A 20,554-nucleotide genomic window follows, 5' to 3' on the forward strand; every position below is an offset into this window, starting at 1 on the left:
GGGCCAGAGTGTTTAGTGTGCGTGAAACCTGTGGTACCTGTGGTACCTGTGGTACCAGTGGTACCTGTGGTAGCTGTGGTACCAGTGGTACCAGTGGTACCTGTGGTACCTGTGCGCTGGAACGAGGAGACAGACCGGAGCTGTCCCAGTCAAAGGAGAGGAAGCCGGCAGCAGTCCGCCACCCTGGCAGAAGAACAGAGAAGCAGCATAGCGACTGAAAGCTGGCTATGTACACTTTCCATCTGTGTTTGGAGAATGCTGCAGTTAATATGTTTGTGTAAAACCTTATGCGAGAGTAAGGAGATACAGTACAAGTCAATTCATAACACTATAAAACCCTAGACATAACGAGAGCCAATGTATTCAATAAGTATTAAACCTGGGTTCATGGATTGACATGTAATACAGTCAAAAGCATTTCCTGTACAAAAGATGCACTGCCGGTACCATGAAAAGCACTGCATGCACTGTCAAAAGCACTGCCTGTATACCATCAAAAGCAATGACTGTACCATGGAACGCAAAAGCACTCACTGTACCTTCAAAGGCATTAACTACTGTAAAGCACCAAAATCACTGAATGTACCTTCAAAAGCACTGGCTGTATCAGTCCTTTATTTTAAGGAGTCTCTAGACAGTCCAGTCAGTCCCGAGAATTGGTAACAAGGACCAAAGCAGAAAGACGAGAACTCAAGAACTGTTCCTGTCAAATTAATAAGTCACTTTTCAAACCAAGCCCACCCCCATCAAACAATGTTCTGGTGATGGCCATTAGGCCCATTAGAGCTCAAGGAAAGAAGGGAGAATTGGGTAGTCACACGCAGGTTTCAATTCATCTCTCTCTTTCTCTCTCTCTAAAAAAACATTAATGTTTTCCAGTGAAGCCTTTCGGTCCAAAGACAAATAACACAGCTCACTTGGTACAACTGTTCAAAACATGAAATTGGGCAATCACTCATTTGACCGGTCACTGGGATGTGGGCATGGCTAAACACCACAACCCTAGCCCTCCACATACAGTAGGCTGCATGGACAGGCTCACATACAGTATGTACATTACCATAAGCAAAAGGAAGTGCATTCCGTTCAATAGAACAAAAAGTGAAAATGGTGTGATAGAATGGTGTGATCTCTTTTTTTGGTAGTTCGAACAAAATGAAGACAAAATCCTCTCTGACACCTCAAAACAGCTCACAGTGTCTTCTTTTCACCCCAAACAATCAGTCTCCGTGAAGCATGGAGAGATCCCTTGTAACTCGCTATCCACTCCCTCCCTATTACCGTCTGAGTTTTAGCTCTTAGCTGAATGTAACAAGCACAGAACCATTGTTGGCCGGGGCTATATCTGATAATCCCTGCTTGCCCGTCTATCTGAGTCTGGCGCTCAGATAAATGACAGGAAGAGAGGCCCAGCTCTGCTCTGGACGGAGTGGCAAGCAGGGAGAGGTGCCATGGGTGGCAGACAGAGAGGGGGGATGGGGGGAGGGGGGGGGGGGGGGGACAGGGAGGTCTGTCAGGGGAGACTGCATGGAGAAAGAGAATGGGAGAGTCTGAGGTGTGGGGTGGCAGGGGCTAAGATGTAAAGTAAAGAAAAAAAGGGAAACAAGCAACCAAGAAAGAAGAAAAGAGAGAGACAGGAAGAGAAAGAAAAAGACAGAAAGCAAGAACAATCGAAAAAGTGAGCTTTTCTGAGGGCAACCAAGATGGAAAGAAAGAGATAGAGAAGTAGCTGATGGAAAGTCTCAGAGGAGCAGAGAGAACTACGGGCAGAGAGAGAAGGAGACCTTGGCAGTGCAGACTGGGGATCTCCAGGGCAGAGGGCTGAAGTAGCAGCACAGATGACGGGCCAGGTAAATACAGCTGTACAGCAGGCTCCAGGCTCCCAGCCTCAGCACCACACACACACACACACACACACACACACACACACACACGCACACACACACACACACACACACACACACACACACACACACACACACACACACTCGCACACACGTGTGTGTGCGCGCACACACACACACACACACACACACACACACACACACACACACACACACACACACACACACACACACGCACACACAGAAACAGATATACTAACCTCACTGACACTCATACTGTGTACACACACACACACACACACACACACACACACACACACACACACACACACACACACTGACTTAACAGTCCCAGGTCTACCCAGGGCAATAAAAAAGAAAAAAAGCCAAAGTCATAAAATTCAACTGCCCACATGTTGACACACTCTTTCAGCACAAAGAAATACGCATAAATCTACAATGCATCACCCCCCCGGACCCAGCCCAATGTCTACTGCACCGCTTTAACCTTCTTAATACCTCTAAAATGAAGTTAATGTACAGTTAATGTATAGCTGTAATCAACAAACTATACTATAAAAAATGTAAAATATTGGCCAAATTGTAAAATATTAGCTCACCTAAAGAGGCACACATTTGGAAATAGACGATCTACATGCTCAAATGCGAGGCGTTATGAGCATATTTTCATATTTTATGAGCCTTTTTTCATATTTATATGAGACTATTTTTACAAAACTCTGTGGAACTGAGTCAAACAAAGTGCAACGCCTCAACTACAATTCCAAGTGCTTGTCATGGTGGGGGGTCCCCAGTTCAAATAGGATTATTTTGGGGGGTCATGGCTTGAAAAGTTTGAGAACCACAGTATGCCATGATAGTACACCCTATACAATATAACTAACACAACTGTGTGGTGGTATTACCGGTAGTTGGTCTCCCTGCTCTTCCACTGATAAATGTAGAACCACTACTGGCTCACAAGTGAGAGCATTTACCTCTAGCACATACAGATCTGGTCAAAATAAAATACCTATGTCCAGATCTGTAGAGGACGCAGTTGAGTAAATAGATACATTTCCATCTGGCGGACATATTATGTTAGTTTCTGCCCAAAAAGTGTATTATACAGAGATGGTGGGGTCCTGTTACGTCCTTCAATAACAAAAAACAGCCTTTGTTTCGATGAGTAGCGAAATAGTTTCCTTTATTTTTACTACAGATGGAGAACTCGCACGGTAGTGGAACTTTCAGTCCATGCGGGAATAGCACCGTTAGAGAGAACCTGCTAACGCTCTAGAGCTAGTAATACTCAAACAAACACCCCTGCCCAAAGGGCTTTCCGTATTAGCACTGCTGTAGAAATATCAAATGTACAGTATATGAAAGTTACGCATTGCAGCTTTAAGCAGATCTAATAGGCTCACAATGTGTTCGAGAATCAATATGTTGTGAGCTTGTAGATCTGCTATTTTAGCTATTGTTCAAAAACACAATACATTTTTTTCTCGTGCAAACAATGACATGCCCAAAAGTAGGGATGGGCAGGTTGAAAAGTGGTTAATTGCAGTTTGACTTTCTCTCTGTCCCGCGCCTCCTCCCCCCTCCTGTCTTTAATCAGCATGTAAACAAGTGCAAGGTCATTTTCTTTCTTATACGGTAGAGGAGGAGATAAGGAGAGCATGGCGTAGTTAATCCTTTGGACACGCTGATGGAGGAGTTCGTCCTGATGATGCTGTGGTGTTAATTATGCAAGACTGCATCTCTCTCTCTCTCTCTCCCCCATCTCCCCCTCATGATGACTCATCACTTTACCTTCTCTCACTCCCTCTGCATCTCTCCCGCAGGCTCCGACTCTCTCACTTTGCGCTCTTTCTTTCTTTCTTTCTTTCTTTCTTTCTTTCTTTCTTTCTTTCTTTCTTTCTTTCTTTCTTTCTCCCCCTATATTTCTCTCTTTCACTCTCTTAATCCCTCTCCCCGAAACCTCCAGAGGCAGACCTCTCTTCGCTCGCTGAGGGAATAAGGTAGGTCATGTTTCACCACACCACTGCTTCTCAAAATGGGGCCCAGGGAGAGCCAAGAGTCCATGAACAGGTCCCTGGAAAATAAGACCATGTTTGTGTGTCGTGTGTGTGTGCGTGTGTGCATGTGTGTGCGTGGGTGCATGTGTGTGCATGTGTGTGCGTGTGTGTGTGTGTGTGTGTGTGTGTGTGTGTGTGCGTGCGTGCGTGCGTGCGTGTGTGTGTGTGTGTGATAATATCCACACCTAATACTTCAAAACTCATTATTACACAACAGCGAGTCAGCCTGCCGATGTGGCCGGGGTTGAAGAGTTACTGTAGCTGTCTTCTTTATGGCCTATATGAAATATACATATGACCAAAAGTCAGAGGACACCCTTTCTAATTAGCGTTTCTAATTAGTGCCCTTTGTTCCAGTGAGTGGAAATCTTAATGCTACAGCTACAATGACATTCTAGACAATTGTGTGGTTACTATTTTGCAACAGTTTGCATGAGGCCGTTTCCCCGTGCCCCCCGCACACTCCCCCCCTAAGACAATTGGTTTGCTGAGATGAGAGGGGAAGAACTTGACTCGCCCACACTAAGCCCTGACCTTAACCCCATCAAACACCTTTGGAATGAATTGGAGCACCAAATACAAGCCAAGCCTAATCGCCTCAACATGAAGTGTAGGCCCTATGACCTCACTAATGCTCTTGTGCCTGAATGGAGGGAAATTGCAGAAGCAATGTTCCAACTAGTGAAAAACCATCACAGAATAGAGGAAAATGAAAAAAAGATAAAAGAGTTGAGTGTGGTGGAAAAAATACTATACTTGTCTTGCTGTGCTCAATATGTTGCCGACAGAAGCCTTTGTCTAGTAAGGTCTCTCTTTGCTTGTGTGCAGAGACAGTATACTGCTCTCCGATGCTTCAAAACATTAAACCAAACAAAATTAATTGTGTATTGTGTATGTATCTTTATTGATTATGAGGTCTTACCAGTTTGTGTGAAAAATATTAGAAGCCTGCAATGGAATTTCTATGACAATTCAGTTAGCATGATATTTCATGAGTTTATCATATTCAATTCATTTCTTCTAAAAAATGAACAGACTGCTCCTCACTGTTCACCAAATGTTAACCCACCGACTAACCATAATCCCTGTGCCCTGAAGTTTGTGTTTATCTTTTCTGATCCACAAAAAAAGTCTATGTTAAGAGAAGGGTAAGAACAAAGGAGGGTAAAGAGAAAGGGACGAGTACAAACTTTGTACTACAAAGTAATGGATCTCAGGTACAGCCTACAGATTTACTAATGTTTGAATGTTGATTCAAACATTAGGGTGGAAATGAAATCGACAAAACATTACTGATATGTAGTCTACACAGCATTGTTACTGTATGCTCTATCTTCCCCGTGTCAGTGAGGGTGTTAGAAAATAATTTTCTGGGGTTTTCCCTGGGGTGGCTCATGCATGCCCAGGAACGCCAATAAAGCCTTTTTTATTTTTTATTTCAAGGACCCCCATATCTCTGAGAGCGTACAAATGGAACCTCACAGGTCAATTTGTTTCCATTTGTACACTCTCAGAGTTACACACCCGTATAAGGGCCATTTGGAACCGCCTCAAGAAACTATGAGGGTACCTGGCTGGACCCCACTTGAGACCCACTGGTGTAGCAAAGGCGAGGAGGGAATCTATCACAGGTTTGGGTAAATCTTTCACACCCCAAAGATCGCGATGCAGATACACTGAACTAAAGTAGCCTACAAATTATTATGAACTACACCTATCAGCCCTTATCTAAAGTAATCTTGCAAATAATTATACGATTAACACACACACAGTTAGCCTATGATTTACAATACACAACAATTACCTCAACACTTTTAAATCCTTTTTTTTTTTCTTCAGTTAAATTATTTGCTTAGTTACTGCACTTTGGCTTTGGCAGAATAACGTAATTATTTACAGAATACAAAAGATACAATCGCACATATTGTATAGAGTTATAGAGTTGTATTTATCAAAGAAGTGTTTCAGTTTTTATTTACACGCAAACCGTTGCGTGCATAGAGGTAATACTGTATATAAGGGGCTGCGTGAGATGGGCTTGACGGAAGATTTCTCCCTTCGCTTCCCTTCTACATCGCGAGCCTGTTGGTGAAGCAGTGACTGGGGGTGTGAACGTTTTACCCAAACCTGTGATAGATTCCCTCCTCGTGTAGCAGTGTTTCCAGTAAGCCAACATGAACAATATCAGCACCCTGACTCTGTTTGACCGGAATGGAACACAACCTGAATTAGCATAATTGAGTTCCTGAGACGAATAACAGTCTAAGTCCATATTTTTTTTGAATATATATATTTTTTGATTTACCAGACAGTAAACCACAAACTAGTCATTTTTAATCTGTTAAATTGTTAATGCACTCACCCCTCATTTTGTTCAATTGTCTGTTTTAATGTTATCTGCTCCCTTTGTACTGCTGAATATTGCTTGTACAGACTTTGTTGTTCCAGAAACTGTTGCAAATATACTGTTTCTCCACTTTCCAAAAGTATTATGTCTTCTAATTACTAATATACATGAGTTAAGTAAAAACATCTAATTCAACAAAATGAGGGGGGAGTGCATAAATAATTTAACTGATTAAAAACTTCTAGTTTGTGGTTTACAGTCTGGTAAATACAAAATAATAAACAAAATATATATATCTATATTCAAAGTTTTAAAATATGGACTTAAACAGTTTTTTGTCTCAGGTACTCAATTGGTAAACAATGTCCAAAATGGCTGCTGTGCATACATTAGAGCGTTTTACTAGTGGTCATGTTCTGTGCAGAGTCTGATTCACTGAATGTGTTTCATAATGTCTCATTTTTTCTTTGTTATGATAAATGATTGTCTGGTGGACTGTAGTATGTCGTGGCCTTTGGCTATTAGCTTCTCCTGTTATCGTAACCTGCTGAGGCTTTGTGAGCCGTAACAGCATCGTTGCTCGAATAATGAACATAAGCCAACTTACAATACACAGCACAGATCTACAGTATGTGAAATGCTGGGCTATATCTTTCAGACTGGCTGTCCTTGCCAGGCTTTATGAAAGTTGTCAAGGGCTGCAAGTGCTGGCAGACTTTTCCAAGCAGGTGCCGAAACAGATAATGAGAAGATCCAACACATCTTACTAACTTAGCAATGTATGCAAGTTGTGTATGATGTGTGGGTATGTATTCTGGCATGATCTATACGCGTGCTGTACATTGGGATCATGTTTCAATCAGCAGAAGGTTTACACTTATCCATGTGTGATTAACTGTTGTGTTTGATAAGTCTGGCCGCTCCATGCCATAGTGTGTTGCTGAACTCAGCAACAACCTGTTTCCTTTCCTTTTTTCCTTCCTTTTTTGCCTTTGAACAAACACGCACAGATTGCCTTGATGTCTACAGTGATTGCTAAAGTGTGCTGTGAATTCCAAAAGTGGGTGGCCGGCCTGTCTGCCTGCCGGCATGACAAAGAAGAAAGCGGACAGGAAAGGAAGCAATCAAGGACGCAAAGGGCTGTGTCGTAATGACTGTCATTTTCATTAGGTCTGTCTGTCTGTCTGTCTGTCTGTCTGTCTGTCTGTCTGTCTGTCTGGCTGGCTGGCTGGCTGGCTGGCTGGCTGGCTGGCTGTTCAAACTGGCAGCCCAAATCTGATGTTTGGCCATATCGAATTTTGAATCAGATTGCTTTTATCGAGTCTGATCAAACAAGATGCAGTGGTGGAAAAAAGTATCAGCAATTGGAAATACTCAAGCAAAGCACAAAGCTTGGTTCAATTTAGTGTAGAACTGTGGTTCTCTCATGTCTTTTATGTTTTTTTCCCACTGGATGAAGTTTGACTTGGGGTGCCGGGATATTCCCCCAGCCCTAAAACATGATCATCAGGTATTATGATTATTCTAGGAGGAAGATTTTTTTTTCCAAAAGGTGTACAGTCTTAAACCTTACCGGTATGTGTTTGTTCAGCGCGACTTTTATAATAAGGATGGCGCATAAGATGGCGGTGTTATCACTTAATTAATGAATTAAGAAGATCTGGGAATAAGAGTTACACACCCGTAAGGGGCCATTGGAACATCCTAAAGGAACCACAAGGGTCCCTGGACCCCAATTTGAGACCCACTGGTGCTGCAGTCTTTCCACTAGTGAGCCAACATGCACCATATCAGCACCCTGGCTCTTTGACCAGAATGGAACAGAGCCCTTAATTAGTATAATTGGTAAGACTTGTGAAGGAAGTAAGGCAGGGGCCCACTTTCTTTCCAATATGGCTGCTGAGCCTATTGGGTGGGGGTGGGTTGGCATAATAACTAAATTGGATGAAGAAATATATATATTATTATTATATTATATAATATAATATATATTTTTAAATAGCATTTAAAATAATTCTGCATTGTAAAATCCAAATCGCTTTCCTGTGCCTTATCTGTACCTATGTTATCTACAGCAGGAGTATTCAACATTTTCAGGCCAAGGACCCCTTAGTTGAGAGAGAGATGAAGCAGGGACCCCCACAACCTTTTCATGGATTCCATACAGTTTCATCTTTTGACAGCACAATCATCAGTGCATATTGGATTCATGTCGATTTGTGTTTTCAGATATTTAACCACTTGAGCCGTCATTATACTAATAAACTTGACCTTTTACTGTGTCTGCTCTTTTTCCCCTCTACACCAAACCTCTTTGCCGAAAATAGCCGATCTACAAGCTGCGAGGCGTTGTGAGCTTGTAGATCGGCTATTTTTGGCTACAGTTCTCAGAATATGGACACTAGGGTTCAAGTTGTTAATATAAAAAGGATTGGACGATTTGGAGGACCCCCTGTTGAAGAACCCTGATCTACAGTATGAGTGTACGAAACAATGGAAAGCTCATATGAACCACTATATAAAAAAAGGACAGTTACCCTGATCTTCTCTGTGTTTTGTGGGTGACAACATTCAGCCTCCAATTAAGCCATCCCGTAACCATTTCAGGCTATCAGGGTGAAACATCCCGCCTCAAAGTTCGCCTCCGCCGCTCTGGCAGAGCTGCCCGATCTTATATATAAAAAAAAGAGTCGACTCAAATTGGAAACTTTGATGCTTAATTGGTTTAAGGAATCTCTCCCTGTCTGGCACGCAGCCTAACTAAGACGGCGGATGCAGGCGTAAGTAGCAGACTAAGACCATCATTCTTTGGAGGTGTGACAGCAATGCGAGGGCTCATTTCCATCTCCCCGTCAGCCACTCCTCTGCTCCGTCCCAGTGAAGCAGCAATGTTAACAATGCTGTCCCCACATTTACCAGTTCTGCCTCATTACAGCCAAAGAAGCGGATAAATTAGCGCAGGAGAGCATGCACCGGCGGCGTCCAACTGCACCTGTCAAAGAGAGAGAGACAGCGAGAGAGTCGACTACGCTGGGGGGGAAGGGTGCCAAGGAACCTGGAGCCTGGCGCACAATCTCTCACCGCGTATGAGAACGAACACACACACAGTACTCTCATCTCCGTTCATTGCCAAAACACTATGTATCCATTCTGGTACAAAAAAGGCATTATCTGAAGTTCATCCTTCAACACATCCAAAAAGCTACAGTCGGTACAAGTGTTTAGCAGAGGAATTTGAGTTACTTCCTGTCTTAGACATTTTGTTCTGATACTGGCTTGTGTCATCCCCATACTAGAGCCCAACTGAAGCCAAAAGTGTGGCAGTGTTTTATTTTGGAGCCCACCAATTACCGAAGTTTTGACCGATATTTTGTCAAAATCAAATTCTGTAAAATCTACTAAAGCTTAACCACTTCCAACCTGGCATCCCAATTCTGTCCAGAATTATTAAAAGAGAATACTTTCAAAAATGTTCAAAAACGTTCCAGAAATGTCACACAAAAATAGCTCACAATGCGTTGCGCTGTCAGACCTTTTGAATAGGGTTTATACTTATAAAAAAAATCAGGACCCGGGCCGCCGGCGTGGTGGTCCCGGCATCCTAGGCCAGTGGTTCTCAACCTTTTCAGGCCGCAACCCCGAAAATAATCATATTTTAACTGGGGACCCCCCCACCCTGACGAGCACTAAGAGTTGAGGCAGTTGAGGCATTACATTTTCTATAACACAGTGAAAATAGCAGATCGGCTATTTTCACAATTTCAGCCTCTAATAGACCCACAGGTTGAGAACCACTGCCCTAGCCTGCAATGCCAGCGTGTCACAGGTTAAAAAAATTAAATACAATAAAAATCAGGACATATTGGCTTCATGACGATAATCGAGCGGACCGATATATGGGTCTAGCTCTAATGACATCCCCACACGTCCTGTGCTCTTTCAGGAGAACAGCCTGGCCTCGGGTCCGTGGGGTGGCCAGACAATTTCGCGACGGCGAGGACAAATGGGTTGGGTTTTTCTGCGACCTCTTTGCACTAAAACTCTGCTGCCCCGTGGTCTTTAAAGAGCACTATCTCACCCTCTCATCGGTCCACCGCCTCTGGCCTGCCATCTTTACAGGCTGGTTAAGGGCAGTCTCACAATGAGCTATGTTTGCCACCCCCTCAACGCCCCCACCCTCCCCCTCCCTCCAAAGCTGCTTGCAAAAAAAAAAAAAAAAAAAAAAAAATAGACATGGACCACCAGGAGTACCACACAGCTCGTCTGCCTTCCTGGCCTGGATTAACATTTTACACTCTCCAAGGTTGAAAATCCCATCAGATGGAACCAAATTAATTTCTGCACAATATTCAGGGCCACCAGCCATATAACAGGAGACATTGCGGAGTGCATCCCCTCGATCGCAATTCCATTCCCACCCTAATCGGCATGTCGACCATGCATGCATGGTGGCGTGTGGTGGAAAATGCTTCCATCCCAGGGGGATACGAAAAACAATTGCCCGTTTTTAATTTCTTTTCCCGGGAGGGCAACGGAAGAGAAAATGCTATAGATATAATTGATGGTATGGCAAGCGGGAGCGCCTTAGAAGAGGTCTTGCATCCGGTATAGCCCGGTAGGGCTGTCTTTTTTCTCATAACGGCAACAAAGCTCGTGGGCATTGGAGGTTGACAAATCTGGCACGGAGGACAAATTGACCGGCAACGGAACACAATTTGTCCCTTAAAAGAATGGGTTGGGGCCCTCTGTGGCCTGAGTAATTAGTTTAAGCTGCAGCATGTCTGGCCAGGAGTGGAACCACTGGAGAGGGACTATGTCCTCTGATAAGGTGCTGTGACGCAGCACTGCACGCACGCACGCACACACACACACACACAGCCACTAAATATATCAATTAACATATTTTAGAGGTGAAAGAGAACGAGATCCGGGATTAGGCATGTATGTATCTGTGTGTATCTGTGTGTATTTTGTGTGTGTGTGTGTGTGTGTGTGTGTGTGTGTGTGTGTGTGTGTGTGTGTGCGTGCGTGCGTGCGTGCGTGCGTGCGTGCGTGCGTGCGTGCGCGCGCGCGTGCGTGCACGCTCGCATGTCTGCCTTTATGTCTGCTCACCCGCCATTTCTCCTAATTACCCACTATAAGACAAAATCACTTTTCAATCAAGCTGGCCTATCTTTTATTAGAAAACAACTGCTTAGTACATCACCTATAACAATTACATTTCCTCCTGTCTCAGCATGCTTCTGCTTCTAAAGTAAGTACTGTATATGCGTCTGCGTGTGTGCGCTCGTTCACGTGGGTCATTTGAGGGGAGGATTTTCTTTTTTTTTTTTTACGAAGGAAAAATCTGCCAATGTTCTCTGCCAGTTTTTTTTTTTCCTTCAGCATGCACTAAGACACAGACTCAGACATATGGCGGGCCTGTTGTGGCAGCATCTGTAGGCTGATGCAGAGAGACCGTGTCACCAAGCCGGATGCACTGGTCCATGGCAGTGTGCTTAGTGACACCCAGTACTGATATTGCACAATCTCCCCCTGACCCATTTCTGTGTGACACATGCTGAAGTCCATTTTCTGTGCCTTTCACTGGCACTAGAATGGGGGGGGGGGGGGGGGGGGGGGGGGGGTATCAAATTGAGAGAGGGGGAGAAGGAGGAGACCCCAACTGATATATCTGTTTGGCCAATATGTTGGCCATTTGACTGTGATTCTTTTTGACGGCATCGGTATTGGCCATTATTCCCCTGACGTGTCCCGAATTTTAACCACTGGGCGAGTCAATGTAGGCTTTTTTCCCTTTTTTTTTGTTTTTGCATTTTTTTTGTTACAAAAATAGCAGGTCTGGTAGAAGATCTGCTATTTCTTAAGATTTAATTGGGTATAATTTAAGTTAGAATGTCACTTAAAGTGAACATTTAATGTTCATTTTAAGTTTAGACAGCTTAATTGAATTTTGTGTAAATGTTTATGTATCTATTCCCTATATATACACCGTATCTAATATAAGTTAAGTGTTCTTTTTTCAGATTAATTTCCACATTTCACACTTTTCTTTTTTTCATAAAATATCGACCAAAAGAAATTGGTAAAATCGGTCTGGGCATCGAAATGTGTCTTCGGTCAGGCTCCAAGATGGCGTGAGAGAGCCGGAGACAGAGCGGGAGAAAGAACAAAACGGCAGCACAACATCTTTCTATATTTCCCGTTTAGAGGAAGTAGAAGCCTTCCAAGTTTTACACTTACAAATTTAAGGGTCAAAGAGTAGTGAAAGTCAGGGTTAAGAACTTTTTCTTCTCTTCTCCCCACTGTTGCGCCTGGCTGCTTCCTTATCAATAAAGAGGCCATGGGTGCTGCTGTAACGCTGCGGATCACTCAACAGGCACCTTCAAGTACGGTGGCGTGAAACGCACAAGGCCGAGCAGCCACCTCACACACACTCACCAGACAAGCTAAGGCTCACTCCCCAGAGAGGCAGGCAGAGAGCTACGCGCAGGGTTACCCATGAAAAGAGGGAGTACGGAGCGGAACAGAGCACACGTGAGACAAGACACAAAGGCATTCTGGATCTCTTGTTTCTCCCCGTGAAAACTTTAATTGGCTTTTGGGCTCGAGTAGCGCCCAATTAGCAGGCTTGTTACATACGCACACCCAGAGCTAATTGGCCTGAGTGGAGGAAGTGGCGCAACGTGAAAGCAAAGAGAAAGATTCATTTAGAAATCCAAGGCTCCAACGGGAGCTTGTTGGGAGGCCATTTTGCCAAACAAAGGGGAAAAAACAAAACACTCTGGAGCCTGTCCATAAGGCAGACCTGCGTCAAACAGATTTTTTTTTCTTTTCTTTTTTTCCAGTTTGCAGTTTGCTTTTAGCCATAACTCATATGCCAAATGGATGCGCCTGCCAAATAAAACGATACAATAAGTGCCAGGGAGTTGAGTCAGTATTCGAACATCAATTTAATATACTTTACTGCGATTGATGACTCACCTGATAAATCTAAAAATCTAAATTGTCCTGATGTTGCAAACCCCACCCATCTGATAGCCCCAGCAGCAGTTAACACAAAATGCCTGCATAGACTTACAATATCTGCACATAAAAAGGGAATTTAACAGTCCTGGGGAGAGACATCATTCATGATGTGACCTCACCACAGACCAGACTGCCCTACATTCTGGAATATGCTGAATGTGCGTGTAAATATAACAGTGCTACTGGCGCACCGGGGCGAGCTGACTGGATCTTCCCGTTACGTTACCCTAACAATCTTCACCGTCAGGATCTGACGCACGCAGGACTTCAAGGGCTCTGGCTCTTTAATTAATGAATTAATCAATTAATCAAAGGATGTAAACCAAAGAACAAGGCACACGTGGTGGGCTTCCCTAGTGGCAGGTCAAATGCAGTGCACACATTAGAGGGATGCAGGCTTAAGAGATGTAAGTCAATGAAAGAATCAGAAACAGTGGAAGTGGCAAATCTGGGATTCAGAGTCAGTCAGAGTCGATTTCTTTGGTCACAATAATTGCGATATGAAATGTTCAGATCGTCACCATCCCTAGTCAGGAGATGACAGGAACCATGGAGAGACCACACAGACATCCCAGCCTCGCCTCCTCTGTCACTGCCATCACACATTCTCTCTCTCTCTCTCTCTCTCTCTCTCTCTCTCTCTCTCTCTCTCTCTCTCTCTCTCTCTCTCTCTCTCTCTCTCTCTCTCTCTCTCTCTCTCACACACACACACACACATGCTCTCTCTCTCTGACAGATAGGCTGACAACAGAAATGGAAACATGACTCTTTGTAAAAAAGGGCCAAAAGAATTGGAAAGCTCTGTTCTAAGAGCTTTCCAACTCACTGGTACTTTTTTCCACCCCCCCCCCCCCCCCACACACACACACACACACACACACACTGACACGGACACACAAGCACACACTCCTCCACCACCACCCTGGCCTGACAAAGATGATTCTTTTAGACACACGCCAGCCGGAGTTCAAAGCAGTTCGCTGGCCGCATTGCTCTAGCCGCTCTGCTTTGTTTGGCCCTGACCGCGTCCAAGGACCAGCTGGCACTACAGCCTTCATTCAGCCACTTCACGTCCAGCCTCATGCCTCCCCCTATAGTCACTTCCAGTTTTTTTGGTCCGGCTGCCTTTCATTTTTACAAAAGGCCCAGCCGAGCTATGATGCTTCTTTTGAAGATTACGTACTCCTAAAATGTATGTCCTTTTTGGAGGTGTGTGTGTGTGTGTGTGGGGGGGGAATGCTTTGAATCCAGTCCAGTAATCATGTCGTAATTTTGTCAAATGCAAGCTCAAGTTACCCCCCTGCCCTTTGGAAACCGCCATCATTTGTTTTAATTTGGCAGCGTCTGTCATCTTGGTCAGACCACGTGCCAATTTAGCCTTTTATTTATTTATTTTTAGATGATTTATTCTGTGTTTCTGCAGATAGTAACAGTGAGAGAGAGAGAGAGAGAGAGAGAGAGAGAGAGAGAGAGAGGAAAGGCTGGTGAGAAGAGAGGGGATGACATGCAGCATAGCGTCACTGTCGGGCAGAAACCTCGTATATCTCCAAGTTTCAAATGTGTATGTTTTTTCATAAAGTAAAGCCCTGCTTCATCACACAAGACTGTCTCACAAGACTAGTGAAAACAGCAGATCTACACTAGTTAAAATCGTTTTTTTTAAAATGATAAATACAAAACAAACGGTTTTGGAGATACAAGGTTTGCACCCGACAACAACCATTGAGAAACATGGGTCGGATTGGAACACAGGCCAGTTGCTGGAAGGACTAGATAGCCTTGTTTTCAGGAGGTGGGCTTTGCGCTCTTGCCAGGCGACCCACCGGGGCAGCCCAGCCATGTTGCAGTTGTTTTCCACAGATTGCAGACATCTCATATGGTTTCAGGTGAGTGCGTTTAGCGTGCCCTACAATAACACCATCATCACTGCACAACAGCAGCATTATACAGCAGAGCATGTCAAAACATCAGGCCATGACCATAACCACAATGAGCCTTGTCCAAAACCACCACAGCACACACAGACACGCACACGCTCTCACACACACGCACACACACACACACACACACACACACACACACACACACACACACACACACACACACACACACACGCACAGAATGGAGAGCACATCTTTTATTAGCCCTCTGTATGCAGGACGTGCCTGCCCTGAGATTGGAGTACTGACCCCACGCTGGGAGCTGTTCAGGGGAAATGTTTACCCAAACCCCCGCAGAACATGCCATTAACCCCTCTCTAGATGGAGGACACATAAGACACACACACACACACACACACACACACACACACACACACACACACACACACACACACACACACGCACACACACGCACACGCACACACACACACAGCGCGCGCGCACACGCTCTCACTTCCCCATGAGGACAACAGAGGCGGGAGCCATCATGGCAATGGGCTCGTTATGAAGCCGTGGTGAGACGTTAACGAGGATGGGGGTCTCTGGGGGGCTTCGGCGGTGGTGGTGCGCCGCTGTGCCTAACGCTCAGCGAATTACCTGGGATCTCCACAGCGCGCTGCAGACAGCTGATTACCCAGCAGCACCGAGGAAGAGGAGGCCACCCACCACCAGGAAGAAGACATGCAGCCATATCACCTACTTCTCTCTCTCTCTGCTTCCCCCTCAAATGGTGTCTCTCTCTCTGTGTCTCTCTGTGTGGCTCTGTCTCTCTGTCTCTCTCTCTGACATCTCTCAAACTGTGAACCCTTTCTCTGTCTCTCTGTGTCTCTCTCTCTGTCTTTCTCTCTCTCTCTCTCTCTCTCTCTCTCTCTGTCTCTCTCTGACATCTCTCAAACTGTGATCCCTTTCTCTCTGTCTGCCATTGTCTCTCCAGTTTTCCTTCTCATCTCTCTTTCTTTTTCTCTCACAATCTTTCTATGTCCTCCTTTCTCGTATCCCCCCTCTGCTCTCTCTCCCTGTCTCTTAGCGCTCTCTCTCTCTCTCACTCTCTCTCTCTCTCTCTCTCTCATCTCTTTCTGCCTCTCAGTATACCCATCCTACTCTCGAACTCCCTCTACCAGTATATCCATTTTTCCTCCGCCCCAGGAGCTTAAAATGGATGCCCCGAGGCTCTGATCAAGGCCTCAACCGACGACGGTTGGTGGTGGTGGTGTTCTAGCTACGTGGGGGAGGGGGGGAGGGGAGACCACCTCTCCTCCTCAGGGGACCACAGGTGTAATTCAATCACACCATTTAATTCCCCCGACACCGGAATCGCGGGGGAGAGAAGAAAGTCAAGATAGACACGAGATCACATGAATCCCCCAGATTGTGAAGATTGGCTCCCGGGCCGGGCTCAGAGCGTTCCGCCGGCCAGGGTTTTTATTTAATTCTTTCTCTTCTTTTTTTAAAAGCTCCGGAGAGAGCAGAGAAGAAGACATCCCTATTTTTAATTGAAAAAGTCACCTGCCATCGGCGAGCGAGAGAACGAGAGAGGGAAAAAAGGGAAAGAAAGAAAAGAAATGCCACGCACGGAAGAGAGGCTGAAACAAAAACACCAGATGGTGATATATACATGGCAAAAGTGATTGTTTATACTTATTGTTTGATTATATGTGATAATGAGAGTGGTATTCCTCAGGGCAATTAGTGTGCACCGCAGCAGCCATATTGCGAGAGGACACACTGCACACTCCTGAGTGTTCGTTTAACTGGGAGAGGGTACAAAAAGGATCCCAAAGGGTCCATTTGTACACTCACAAGAGTTACATCAACACTTTCTTTTACAGTGCAGAGGAGGGATGGCACACTGTTATGAAATAACGCTCATCAGCGTGATTATTAGTGCAATAAGACACCACAAGGTGAGGTAGGCCACTCACCGTCTTCACTGACAATGTGCATGAGCAAGTGTAATGAGCAATGAGAGGGTGTGTGTGTGTGTGTGTGTGTGTGTGTGTGTGTGTGTGTGTGTGTGTGTGTGTGTGTGTGTGTGTGTGTGTGTGTGTGTGTGTGTCTGTGTGTCTGTGTGTGTGTGTGTGTGTGTGTGTGTGTGTGTGTGTGTGCGTGTGTGCGTGTGTGTGTGTGTGGGGGAGGGCAGGAAGAGAAAGAGGGAATTAAAGTGTAAGAGATGTGTGTTTTCGTGTGTGTGTGTGTGTGTGTGTGTGTATCTGTGTGTGTGTGTGTGTGTGTGTGTGTGTGTGTGTGTGTGTGTGTGTGTGTGTGTGTGTGTGTGTGTGTGTGTGTGTGTGTGTGTGTGTGTGCGCGCGTGTGCGTGCGCGTGTGTGTGTGGAGAGGGAGAGAAAAAGGTGAATTACACTGTAAGAGATAATGTGTGTGCACGTGTGCATGCATGTGTGTGCACTGTGCACGACATGTGCATGCGTGCGTGCACATGAATGTTTGTGCATGCCTGTGTGTGTGTGTGTGTGTGTGTGTGTGTATATGCGTGTTTGCATGTCCAAGTATAGTCAACTGTATGGCTGCATGTGTCTGAATGTGTCTGCCGCCATGCAGTGTGTGTGTGTGTGTGATATCATTCCTGTATGAGCTCTATGTTAACGCATGTTCCCTCTGCAGGCGGGGGCCCCGGGGCCTTGGCCTGTGACAGGGGGCAGATCGGGGGCATTTCGGGGGCAGATCGGGGGCACTTACCCCTGGCAGCGTCTTCTGTTCATGGAGGGCACTCTGGGCCTTCAGTGCAGACTCTCTGGCACAGTATGTTAGAAAGGCACATCCTGCGAACAACAAGCAGTGGTGGATAAAGTACTCACATTTTTTTACTTAAGTAAAAGTATCAATACTGCAAAGTAGAAATACTCCGTTACAAGTAAAAGTCCAGAATTCTAAATGTACTTGAGTAAAAGTATGAAAGTATTGGGATCAAAATATACTTAAAGTACCAAAAGTAAAAGTACAAAATGTTTGGAAATAGCAGATCTACAAGTAGATCGGCTATTTTCACATAGCCTAGGTATAAAATAGGGCTAAAGTGGATTAATGTATGTTTTATAATATAATCATTTATATCTGCAAAGTAACTAGTAGGTTTTCAAATAATTGTAGTGGAGTAAAAGTACAATATTTGCCTCTGAGATGTAGTGGAGTAGAAGTAAAAGTACTGAAAATTGGAAATACTCAAGTAAAGTACAAATACCCTAAAACTGTACTTAAGTACAGTACTTAAGTAAATCTGCTATTTTTGAGAAATCGTGAACATTTGTCCAAGTCTTTGAATATTTCAAATCCTTCTAGGTGTTTTGAAAAAAATACAGTATGTTTCCCATCTCAAAATATTTAGTTCCAGGGACCCCCCAGAAGCAAGATTTGAGTTACAAATGTTTCTTTTAAAAAATACACAAATTCAAAGATTTGCACACATTTTCACAACTTTTCAAAAATAGCAGATCTACAAGCTTGCAGCGTGGCACTCGGTGCCGTGCTGTGAGCTTGCATTTCTGCTATTTTTCAATAGTATAAAGTATAAAATATTTAAGGCCCCGTCACCTTGGGCCCTAGTAACTCCCACTCCCCCCCCCCCCCCCCCTTGTAACGCCTCTGTTTACTTCAACACAAAATAACTGGATCACTGCGGCTAAAGGGAAGGGAGATAAAACAAGCAACGGCAATAAATGTACACCACTGTTTAAATAAATATTATATTTTATTGCAGAGTGTTTTTTTAGGGTGCTCAAAACACTTTATAGTAGACAGCAAAAGCATGAAATCAAAACAGCCAACCATAAAAACTGTTTGGCAACGCAAACTAATGGCTGCTTTTATAATGCTGACAATCTAGGAATCTCAGTCTTTCCTCCCACTGTACTCGTTGCTAGTAGAGTACTTCGGGGTAAGGCTATATCATGAATGCTTACATTATAAAATATCAACTGGGAAAATCGAGACGACAAGTCACAGTATTAAATACACTATCGGAGCGTAAAGCCAAATCTGTCAACAACAATAGAAATGTCAGCAGAATTATGTTAAAATGTAATCTCTGATGCTTGCACACATTTTACATTATAAAATAAGTGTTGATAAATGATAAAGGGCCATCCTCCATACCAAGAACCATAACTATAACAATATCTACAAATGTATAATTTTTGGTGTGCACACTAATCGATTTTTTTTTATTGGTCAATACGTTTTAACACATTCCAACAGAACTCAGGAATAGAACTGAAAAAGAATTACGAACACAACCGGAAGGCAATTTCAGAGCAGGTGTGCAAGAGGTCATAGGGAGTGTTTTAAATGCTCCTAGTCCTTTTCTTTTCTGCTCATAAAATGGACTGTGAGCAAGGGGCTTACTCAAGCGGACACTGGTGTAGAACAGTGGTTCTCAAACTTTTTCATGTCAAAGATCCCCAAATGAATACTGTATGTATTTGGCCACGACCCCCACCTAAAAACATTTTGTACCAGGGTCCCCATACAAGATTTGTGTTGTTAAAATGTTTCAATATTATTCCAAACATTTAAGTTTTTTTCTATTATTCCAAACATTTAAGTTTTTTTCCGACAGATCCTTTTAAAATACGTAGTAGGCTATAATTATAAGCTCAAAACACATTGCATCACGACTCGTTTTGAGCTTGTACATCGGCTTTTTTCAAATTGCCGGGTTAAAGTGGTTAAAGTGATTTTGATGTTATATAAACTAATTTAGTGGGGGACCCCCTGGAACCCCCTCAAGGTCCAGACCAGAAATATACCGAAGACGACAACAACAGTGCATGGGGAACTCTTTCAGAGTGATGTGATGAATGATAGAAACTGTAACACACACTAACAATCAGTGCAGCACATCATTCACTGCATGAAAAAATAGCACTGCATATCTACAGTTGATGTGCATTATATTAACCATATGAACCCCAGGATTCAGATTCTGAGGACAGAGGTGTAAAGCAGTGGTTCTCAACCTTTTCAGGCCGCGACCCCCAAAATAATCATATTTTAACTGGGGACCCCCCACCCTGCACAAGCACTTCGAATTGTAGGAGTTGGCATTACCTTATTAGTTTGACTCGATCTATTCCATTGTGAAAATAGCCGATCTACATGCTCATGAGCATGTAGATCTGCTATTTTCACAATTTCAGTCTCTAATATTTGACGATTTGACCAATGTTTGACCGTACTAAAAAGGTCTTTAAAGTCCTTCATTGTCACTTTAGAAATGTGCAGATACCCTCTATACATTTAACTTTATGTTGGTTTGTTTACTGTTGAGTGAGAAAACAATGTTAGCATTTAGCTTAACAT

General features: G+C 44.0%; 1 protein-coding gene across 11 annotated transcripts in view; it reads right to left on the bottom strand.

The window, feature by feature from the left end:
- The window catches only part of celf6 (CUGBP Elav-like family member 6), a gene marked incomplete at both ends in the record, with an annotated part of 277,850 nt that overhangs the window by 240,810 nt on the left and 16,486 nt on the right, over nt 1-20,554 (bottom strand). For all 11 annotated transcript variants that reach the window (XM_080730449.1, XM_080730447.1, XM_080730443.1 and 8 more), the window contains one exon: nt 17,936-18,018. In XM_080730449.1, coding sequence (XP_080586575.1) covers nt 17,936-18,018 — 83 coding nt within the window. The remainder of the gene's footprint in view (nt 1-17,935; nt 18,019-20,554) is intronic.

This window comes from Nannobrachium achirus (assembly GCF_963921795.1).
Source record: "Nannobrachium achirus genome assembly, chromosome: 7".
Classification (NCBI taxonomy): Eukaryota; Metazoa; Chordata; class Actinopteri; order Myctophiformes; family Myctophidae; genus Nannobrachium; species Nannobrachium achirus.